This window comes from Oryctolagus cuniculus, chromosome 21, assembly GCF_051225735.1.
Source record: "Oryctolagus cuniculus isolate XC-2025 breed Fujian yellow rabbit chromosome 21, ASM5122573v1, whole genome shotgun sequence".
NCBI lineage: Eukaryota > Metazoa > Chordata > Mammalia > Lagomorpha > Leporidae > Oryctolagus > Oryctolagus cuniculus.
In genome coordinates, this window is record NC_142887.1 from 33,319,540 (window position 1) to 33,329,734 (window position 10,195).

The window sequence follows — 10,195 nt, forward strand, 5'->3', positions numbered from 1 at the left end:
ATCCGCTGGTTTATTCCCCAATTGGCCGCAACGGCTGGAGCTGTGCCAATCTGAAGCCAGGAGCCAGGAACTTCTTCTGGGTCTCCCACACAGGTGCAGGCACCCAAGGACTTAGGGCATCTTCTACTGCTTTCCCAGGCCACAGCAGAGAGCTGGATCAGAAGTGGAGCAGCCGGGATTCGAACCAGCACCCATATGGGATGCCGGCACTGCAGGCAGCAGCTTTATCCACTAGACCACAGTGCCAGTCCCTCTACTTTCTAAAAAGCAATTATTTGAAAGGCAGCATCACAGAGGGAGAAGGAGAGACAGAGATGGATCTTCCTTCTGCTGGTTCACTCCCCAAATGGCCGCAACGGCCTGGGGTCGGGCCAGGCTAAAGCCAGGTCTTTCACCACAAACACTGAAGTACCTGTGTACTCTATGATCTCATCACCATGAAGTACCTGGAGTAGTCACCTCTATAGGGACACAAATACAATGGTTGCTCCTAGGGGCTGGGGGAGGGGCAGTCAGTGTTCAATGGGGCCAGAGTTTCAGTTCTTTTCCTTTTTTTTTTTTTAAGACTTTTTTTTTTAATTTATTTGAAAGAGTTACAGAGAGAGAGAGAGGGAGAGAGAAAGAGTCTTCCATCCGCTAGTTCACTCCCCAAATGGCCACAATGGCTAGAGCTGGACCAGTCCAAAGGAACCTGGAGTTCTTCTGGGTCTCCCATGTGGGTGTAGGGGCCCAAGCACTTGAACCATCTTCAACAGCTTTCCCAGGCCATAGCAGAGAGCTGGATCAGAAGTGGAGCAGCCAGGACTCGAACCACTGCCCAAGACGACATGGCAGGCTGGGGCTCTAGCATGCTGTGCCACAGTACCAGCTCCAGTTTCAGTTTTGCAAGATGAAAGGTTGCGGCGCTCTGTTGCACAACACTGGGAATGCTCTTACACATCACTGAACTCTACACTTAAAAATGATTGCTACGGGGCAGGCATTTGGCCTGGAGGTTGGGATGCCTGCAGCCCAGATCAGAGTGCTTGGGTCTGAGTCTCAGCTCTGCCCCTGATTTCAGCTTCCTACTGTAAGGGCTCAGGTAGCTGTGTCCCTCTCACCCATGTAAGAGACCTGGGCTGAGTTCCCAGCTTGCTGCTTCAGCTCGGCTTCAACTGTCGTGGGCATTTGGGGGAGGGAATCAGCAGACTGGAGCGCTCTCTCTCTTTCTCTCTCTCTGCCTATCCATTAAAAATTTTTTTATCCATTTATTATTTGAAAGGCAGAGTTACAGAGAGGGGGAGAGAGAGAGAGAGAGAGAGAGAGAGAGAGAGAGGTCTTCCATCCTCTGGTTCACTCCCCAGATGGCCCCAACGGCTGGAGCTGCACCAATCCGAAGAGCCAGGAGCCAGGGGATTCCTCGAGGTCTCCCACGTGAGTGCAGGGACCCAGGGACTTGGACCATCTTTCGCTGCTTTCCCAGGCCAGGGAAGCAGGGAGCTGGATTGGAAGTAGAGCAGGCCGGTGCCGCGGCTCACTAGGCTAATCCTCCGCCTTGCAGCGCTGGCACACCGAGTTCTAGTCCCGGTTGGGGCGCTGGATTCTGTCCCGGTTGCCCCTCTTCCAGGCCAGCTCTCTGCTATGGCCCGGGAAGGCAGTGGAGGATGGCCCAAGTGCTTGGGCCCTGCACCCCATGGGAGACCAGGAGAAGTACCTGGCTCCTGCCATTGGATCAGCGCAGCACGCCGGCCGCAGCAGCCATTGGAGGATGAACCAACGGCAAAGGAAGACCTTTCTCTCTGTCTCTCTCTCACTGTCCACTCTGCCTGTCAAAAAAAAAAAAAAAAAAAAAAAAAAAAAAAAAAAAAAGAAGTAGAGCAGCCAGGTCTCCAACCGGCGCCCATATAGGATGCTGGTACTGCAGGCGGTGTCCCTACCCACTATGCCACAGTGCCAGCCCCACCTATTAGTTTTTTAAGAGATTTATTCACTTGAAAGGCAGAGCATCAGATAGAGAAAGAGGAGAGAGAGAATCTTTCATCTGCTGGTTCCCTCTCAAAATAGCCACAATGACTGGAGCTGAGCCAGGCAGAAGCCAGGAGCCAGGAACTCCATCTGGGTCTCCCATACGGGTGGCAGAGGCCCAAGCACCTGGGCCAGCATCCACTGCCTTCCTAGGCACATTAGCAGGAAGCCGGATCAGAAGCAGAACAACCGGGACTCGAACCAGCCCTGTGAAATGGGATGCCAGCATCCCAAGCAGCGCCTTTGCCCACTGTGCCACAACACCTGCCCCCACAAAAAACGTTTTAAAAATGGTTATGATAGTAAGTTTCAACTTTGGTGGGGATGTTAGGGGACCACAATCTCAGCTGAGATCAAGGCTGGCCTGAGTGTCTTGGGGGCCCACACCGGGTGAGGTAGTGCCTGCTCTGCATGGGTTGAGGATTTCAGTCCAGTGAGGGTAGCTGGTCTGGGCTTCCCTCCCTGCACCAGCAACGGAGCCTGTAAAAATGTGTCATTGTGAATGCCGGCCTTCAACCCAACGGAAACCAGGTGGATTCCCGCCCCGCCCCCCGTTAGGGTGCAGGCTTCCGCTCACGTGTAACACATGCATGGGTGCACGCCTCTGCTGCCGCTGCCCCTTGCACTTCCTGTGTGCCTCGAGGAGAGGGAAGCCATAGACATGTCAGGCTGAGACAGCCCCCTGTTCCCACCTCAGCCTAATGGCCATCTTGTGGAATCCCTTCACCTCCATTCAACCAATTTGCTATGGATCCCAGCTGCTGGCTCTGTGATCTGTCTCCTCCCCAGAAGCTTCCAGAAACTTCTGTGTCTACTAGGGAAGACAGTGTTGTTCAGGGGGAAGGGGTCATAAAGGAGCAGCAAGTGGAAGCAGAGAAAAATGAAGACCACCCACTCATTCCCATGGGGCCTCCTGGTGGCACAGCCTGGGAAGATCACAGGACGAGGTGGCTTTGGTTTCAGGGGACGCCAGGCAAGCAGGGTCCTCTGAGCCACTTTTGTAACTGAGGACATGCTCGCCTGTCGCTCCCCGTCTTCGTGGAGGAACGACACAGGACCCTGCGCTGTTCTTTCGTCTGCTCGGCCCTCCCCGGGTTTGCTGCTGGTTCTTCCCGGGTTGGCTACCGACCCTTCCACCTCCGTGGAAGGGCGGTTCCCCCTGGCCACTTTCCCCACTTCCGCGGGGGAGCGGCACACCGCCGGCCGGCTCTCTCGGGGGCTGCACAGGTGTTCCTTCAGATAGATGTTCCCGGTGCATGTTGTCTCTCTCCTCCTTTATAGTCCTCTTCCACCAATCCCAACTCGGCTGCCCACACGCCGAGTATGCTGCTCTCCTCCAATCAGGAGCAGGTCCTGCTGTTTATTGGTTGAACTGGAGGCAGCTGTATAGAAGCTGTTTTCTCCTCTCCCAGCGCCATATTGTGGGAGAGCAGATGCATAGAATAAGTCTTAATTCCAGTAACTTAGTCTAGTCCGAGTTGCTCCCAGTTGCTCCCCACACTCGCCCAAGGGGGATCCCTCTCAAGGTACATCGGGAAAGGGGGCTGCCACTGGAGTGGGGCCCCCAGCTGGGGACAAAGGGCTCACCAGTGACACAGCCCCAGCACAGCGGCACCCATGGGTGAAGTTCTTACCAGGCAGACTTTTGTTAGGTGTTCTGTAGGGGGAGACAGAGAGAGAGAAAGCTTCCATCTGTTGGGTCACTCTCCGAGTGCCTTCCATGATTGGGGCCGGGCTGGGCCAGGCCAAAGCCAGGAGCCGGAACCCAATCCAGGCCTTCCAACATGGGCAGCAGGAACCCACGGATTTGAGCCACCGTGGCGTCCTCCCAGGATCTGCACTAGCAGGACACTGGAGATGGGTATGAAGCCCAGATGCTCTGGTATAGGGTATGGGTATGTTAACTGTTAGGTCAAACCCCAGGGCAGAGCTGGCACTTGGCTGCACCCTCTGGAGTCCAACCCACAAGGTCCTGGGCCTTACCCACCCTAAGGGGGTAAGGGTGCAGCCCAGAAAATGACTCTGCAGCTGGGCAAACCCAGAGGACACAAGATGAGGGAGGCAGAGGTTAGCTTGTGTGTCTCCTTTGGCTGTGCTTTAACTTCTAAAATCTCTCTCTCTTTTTTTTCTATGATCATTTTAATGAGGGATTGAACAGAAAATAGAAAAATAACATTCTGATTCCTTTTTTTCTTTTCTTTTCTTTTTTTTAAGAGGCAGATTTTTCTTGAGACTTTCACACAAGGCAATAGAGGAACAGTGTTAAACTCCTAAAGAAACAAAAACCCACACGCCAAGCAGGGGACAAAGGCACCGACCGCTCAACCACATACCCGTTGCGGTCATGGTCAAGGTCGCAGACACCGACAACTTCCAGGTAGCCTGTCTGGCTCTCGGAGGTTCTTATGTTGCTTTCTGTTGGACGTGACTCAACTGGGACTTAACAAAACCCTGCTGCTTTCATAGGCTAGGAGGACATGGCGGGGTGGGGGGTGGGGAGCTGCTGCCACCAGTTCAACACCGCCGCCCTTGGTGACAATGCTACTTAAGGTGTGTGTTGTGGGGTGGGGGAGGAGGGGGGTGCTGATGTGAGGGTCCATGTGCTTGCTTTCTCTCTGGCAGGGTGTGGGCAGCCAGAGGCCTCCCTCCCCAGCAAGCAGCCTATTCATTCTCCATGGAGCGATATGTGGTCAAGCAGGTGTGCTGGGACCAGGCCCCGGTGGCCACCGGACTCGCCATAGTAGAATCCCTTGTCATCCATGGGTCCATAGACTGTGACCACGTCCCCTGCCCTCAGCGCCAGCTTGCCCTTCGCCCGGCCCCCTGCCCGCCCATCCTTGGGGTCATAATCCAGAGCTGCCATCATAGTCTTTGGGGCCCATAGTGGGGTTCTCCTGGAGTCCCCTTGGAGCATGGACAAGGCACCCTGCGCGCTGGCGAGCCCCTTGAAATCCTCAAGGTGGGCCAAAGAAAGCGCACACCCCGAGGACAGCAAGTGCCATCTCCCATCAGTCCACTCTGTGCCCACGGCCGCCTCAGCCACCATGTGCCCAGGGATGTTGCCCACTCGCCCGTCGCACTCGCCAAGGTAGAAGCCGTGGGAGTCCTGGGGACCCCACACTCTCAGCAGCTGCCCCTTCTGGAAGCTCAACTCCTTCTCAGCAGTCTCCGGGTTGGAAGACATCACCAGGGGGTTATAATCGAAGAGGGCCACGAAGATTCTGGCTGGGGTGTTGGGCCCGGCCCCAACCCGGCCACCTCTGGACATCTTGATGGCATTGCTAGATGGAGCTGGACATTCTCTCTTGCCCCCCGGAGCCTGTCCTCGCTTTGTCTGGAGTCTGGGTTCCTTTCTCTGCTCTTGCCTCTCTGTGTCCCAAAGATCCATGTACCCTGCCTCCTCCTCCTCCTCCTCTTCCTTCTCCTCCTCCTCCTCTTCCTCCACCTCCTTCAAAATGTCCTGGAAGTCAGTTGGGAAGCAGGGGCTGGGGCCCAGCTGGGGAGGTGTGAACCCTTGGGCGTCTTGCTTTTGCCCAAGCGCCTTCTGCAGGAAAGAATTTTCCTGCTCTGGTTCTTTCCTGCCCTCGTCCTCGGGGAACAGGTGGATGACTCCTGGAGCCGGGCATTTGCCAGGGCCCCTGTGCCGGTACTGATTCTCTTCCCTCCCAGACCGGCCACTGGGCAGGGGCGACCTGTGCTCCCGGGGATGTTTCTGAAACAGTAGGTGTTGTCTGCAGCCCTCCCGAGCCTTGGCAAATCCGTGGCTTCGGCGGCTGGCCCTTGAACTCAGTCGTTCTCCTTCTGAGCTCAAGTTGGACATAGGGGACGGCCTCTTGGGAGGTTCTTCAGAGAAGGCTTCTAGGAACTTGGCCTGGGGCTCCCCACAGCTTCCAGGGGTGTAGGAGTTGGCCTTGGCATTGAGAGGCTTTTGAGAGCAGACGGGGAAGGTGACTCTGCAGGTGGATGGGTCGCCACAGGTGTAGCTAAAGGGAGGGGTCTCGGGCAATTGGTGACAGGTGAAGTGGTCCTCGGGGATCTGAGCTGGCACCGAGTCCGAGGACTCACCAAAGAGGGACGTGGTCCTCACTGACACTTTCTGGCACGTTGGTGGCACCTGCAGCTGGGAAAACTCCAACAGGGTGCTCCCAGCAGTGGCGTCAGGCACCTCTGCAACCTTGAGCCCGTCAGCATACACTGCGTAGCCGGTGACCTGGACTCCGTTGGAGGACCCAGCTGAGTCGATGGTCACGGGCAGCCAACTGACCACCAGGCAGCCTGGCGAGCCGTGGTGGTGTTCCACGAGCACGTCCAGTGGCGGATCGGGGGGTCCCGCCAGGGGCGTGTCAAAGGTGATTATGGAGGACATGGTCTCCCAGAGCACCTGCAGCAGGTCCCACGGCAGCCGAACCTCGACCCACGCCTGGTATTGCGTGCCCGGATGTAGACTCTGGAAGGTGTAGCCACTTACACCTGCCGGGGTCAAGGCGTGCTCCTGGCCATCGAGGTACACCACGTGGGGGTGGTTGCTGCTGCTGCAGATCCAGGCGATCTCGGCCGACGTGGCCGTGACACTCTGCAGGCGGAGCTGTTTGGGGGCCACACAGAGCACACCCTTTGCCCCCGGGAGGGGTCTGGAGAAGCCCTGCTCCCCCGGGCTCTGTGGCAAGCCCGTTTGGCAGGTTTCCGCTGCTACTTTTGTCTTGGAGTCTGTATTTTTTGTCCTTCGTGGCCCTGGACCCGCTGCTCCCAGGGCTTCTGCAGGCACTAAGCTGTCGGCTTTCGGAGCAGCCTTGCCCTGGGCAGCTGGGATTTGGAGGGGACCAAGGTCAGGGGACTTAGGGGATAGACAGCCCAGGATGTCGCTGTGTGGAATCTGCTCCACTAAGTTGGAGGGCACCAGCCCTCGCCGGCCATCCCCAAGCTCCCCCTCGTAAAAGCCATCCTCATCCATGTCCCCAAAAATATACACATAGTCCCCAGCTGTGAGGGGCAGCTCGCCTTCGGGGTGCTCATTGGGGCCCTCAAAGGGGTTGTAGCTATACCGAGCCAGGAAGATCTTGAAGTTGGGTGTGGCAGATGCCTCGGCACCCCCTACTTCCAGGGCTGGGGACACAGTGTCGGGTTCTAGATCATCCACCTCGCTGGCTGTGTCCATGTCCAGAGTGGGGCAGGAGGGCACGGTGGCCCACATGGACTCCACTTCAGAGGAGGAGTTGGACTGGGAGCTGGTTTTCTTGGCCTGGGGTTTGGAGCCCAGAGCTGGGCTGGCAGGGGCCGTGGCTAGCTCTTGGGAAGCCCTGGCTGTCTCCCCAATGGCAACTGGGCTCTCCTGCACAGAGGTTTGCCTCTTCTGATTGTCCCCCCTGGGCTGTGACGGTGTGCAGTCCTCGGAGCCCGGCTGGAACGTGAGCCTTCCGCCGCTACCCGCGGCTTGAGATCCGGGGCCTTGGGTGGCCTCCGAGGGCTGCTTGGAAGGGTGGCCGGGCTGACACTGCAGGTCCTGCAGCTCCTCCCAGGCAGCCTGGAGGTCACTCGGAGCCTTCTGCAGGTCGTGCCGCAGCTGCTGCTGCTGGCCCTGCCCGCGTGCCGCCGGTTGCAGCAGCTGCTCCGCCAGCAGCCCGGCGGCGTCGCTGCTGTCCGCCGCCACCTTCCGCAACCAGTCGGCCTGGGCCTGCAGCCGCGCGTTCTCCTCCGCCAGCCAGGCGCCCTCACGCAGCGCCGCCTGCAGCTGCGCCTCGGCTTCCTCGCCGCGCCGCCGCGCCGCCGCCGCCTGCGCGCCCAGCTCCTGGCACTCGCGTTCCAGCGCGCGCACTTGGTGTCGCGCCTCCTCCTCGCAGGGGCCGCTCTGGCCGCCGCCTTCGGCCCGGGCGCCACTCTGGCCCCGCTGCAGTGTCAGCAGCCTCTGCAGACGCAGCACTTCCCGCTGGGACTCGCGCTGCAGCCGGTCCAAGTCGCTGATGCCCAGCCACTGGGCGCAGGGAGCGCCCCCGGCGGGATGGGTGGCGCCGCCGAGGTCTGAGGTGACGCGCGCCTGCAGCAGGTGGCACTCCCGCCGCAGCTCCTCGATCTGCTTGTCCTTGGCCAGGAGCGCGCTCGCCTGCTCCGACAGATCCTGGAGGCGCTGGCGGGCAAAGGCTTGGCACAGCTCCAGGTCAGCGTAGCTCTGGCCCGGCACGGGCGCGCTCATCGCCCGCAGGTTCGTCTCCTGCAGCTTGCGGGCGCGGTCCTCCAGACGCCGGGCCAGGCCCGTCAGCTCCGCGCGCTTCACCTGAAGTCGTCTCACTTTCTCCGCCGCCTGGACGGGGAAGCCCGCGCGCCGCAGCTGCGTGTTCTCCTCCTGCAGCCCCGAGCAGCGGCGCGCCAACACCCGCAGCGCCTCGGTCAGCTCCGAGTTCTGCTTCACCAGCTCGTGGTAGCCCAGGTCTGGCGGCGACGGCGCGGAGGTCGGAGCTTCGCAGGGCTGGCCCCCGGGGCTTTCTCCGCGCGGGTCGCTGGGGCTCCTGTGCGCTAACGCTGGCGGGGGCGGCAAGGGTGAGCCCAGGATGGAGGCGTCTGTTGAGGAGGAGGCCCGAGCCTCGGATTCGGAGGCTTTGGGGCCACTCGGGGTGCTGCTGTCGTGCGACCGCGACCGCGCTGGCGCCAGGGAATCCAGTGAGCTGGCGCGCGTCGGAAACAGGTCGTCTGGGGAGCTGCTGCCTGCGGCCGGCACCAGATCGAGAGAGCGCGAGCGGGCGCGGGCGCCGGAGCTCAGGCTATCGAGGGATCCCAATCGGCAGGCGAGCTTCGGGGTGCGGCGAGCGCCGTTGGCGGGCCCGGGGAGCCGCTCCTGGAGGGGACGCAGGTTCTGGGAGGAGTCCGAAGCTTCGGACACCACGGGCTGCCAGCGGAAGTGCTCCAAGATGTACTTGAGGAAGAGCTGGCGCTCCACGTCGAGCGCCGTCTGCAGGTGGCGGATGCGCGCCGCCTGCTCGCCGTCCGTCTCCCAGCGCAGCTGCGCCAACACTTGCTGCAGGCGACAGCGGCACTGCGCCGCGGAGACCTCGGGCGCCGCCGCGCGGCCGCAGTAGCCGCGGCTCACCAGCTCCTCGGCCAGCTGGCGCTGCAGCTCCCGGGCCTGGCGCACCACGCCGTCGCGCTCGCGTTGCAGCAGCTGCCGCAGCTGCCGCATCTCGGCCTCTTTCCAGCGGAGCAGCTGGCGGATCTCGGCCTCGCGCTCCCGCTGCGTCTCCTCCTGCAGCTGCCGCAGCTCCCGGAAGCGCTGGGCCTCCCACTTGGAGCGCAGATGGTCAGCCAGCTGCTGCCGCTCCCGCTCGGCCGCCTCCCGCAGCTGGCGCGCCTGGGTCGCCGAGCGCCGCCGTTCTGCCCGCCCGCGCGCCCGTTCCGCCTCCAGCTCGGCCCGCAGCTTCTCCACTTCCCGCCTCTGCTCCTCCAGCACCGCTGCCGACGGGCCGGGGCTGCCCGGCTTCTTGGGCGACCCGCGGCCGCCGCCCGAGGGACTGGGCGAGTCCTTGGTCATCGTGGCTGTGGCCCGGGTTAACGCCCGGCCCCGCCCGGCAGGCGGCAGCTCGTCAACGGCCGCCGCCCGGGCCGCGGCCAACCGCTCCGCGCGCCCCTTCCGGCGGCCCCTCCCGGGGGTCCCCACGCGCCTCTTCCGCCTCTTAGCCATCCCCCCGCCCGGGGTGTCCCGACAGCTCATTTCTCCCGGCTGCACGGGCCAGGGCTCCTTGACAGCTTTGCTCAAACTGACTGGTGCCCCTCCTGGGATTCAGGGATGGGAGTCTTTCTGGCCCCTGTCGCTCCTGCTCCTTGGCACCACGTCTCTTGTGACCCACCCCGGACACTGAAGTCCCTTCAAGGCCAAGGTATGCCTGTTCCCATATATTATCTATTTAAACAGAAGAGAAGTCCCAAGTTCTGGGCTTGGGATGATACCAGCCACCAGCGAGGACCTGGTTCATCTTTTTATTTATTTATTTGAAAGGCAAAGTTACAGAGAGAGAAGAGGAGAGAGAGAGAGATCCTCCATCAGCTAGTTCATTCCCCCAAATGGCCACAACCTGGCCAAAGCCAGGAGCCAGGAGCTTCTTCCGGGTCTCCCAAATGGGTGCAGGGTCCAAGGACTTGGGCCTTCTACTGCGCTACACCACTGCGCCGGCCCCTCATTACCTCTTTCAACCACCTGTGCCAGTTT

The 10,195-nt window shown here is 60.6% G+C and overlaps 1 protein-coding gene across 1 annotated transcript; it reads right to left on the minus strand.

The window, feature by feature from the left end:
• Positions 1–4,536: 4,536 nt before the first annotated feature.
• Positions 4,537–9,844, minus strand: LOC103351729 (RIMS-binding protein 3A). Its single transcript, XM_017349558.4, has one exon. The coding sequence runs from the start codon at positions 9,698–9,700 to the stop codon at positions 4,670–4,672; it is 5,031 nt and encodes a 1,676-aa protein (XP_017205047.4). The 5' UTR covers positions 9,701–9,844; the 3' UTR covers positions 4,537–4,669.
• Between the last annotated feature and the right edge of the window lie 351 nt (positions 9,845–10,195).

Bases quoted from the DNA above. Each gene is read 5' to 3' on its own strand.
- LOC103351729 (XM_017349558.4), bottom strand. From the start codon at position 9,700: ATGAGCTGTCGGGACACCCCGGGCGGGGGGATGGCTAAGAGGCGGAAG.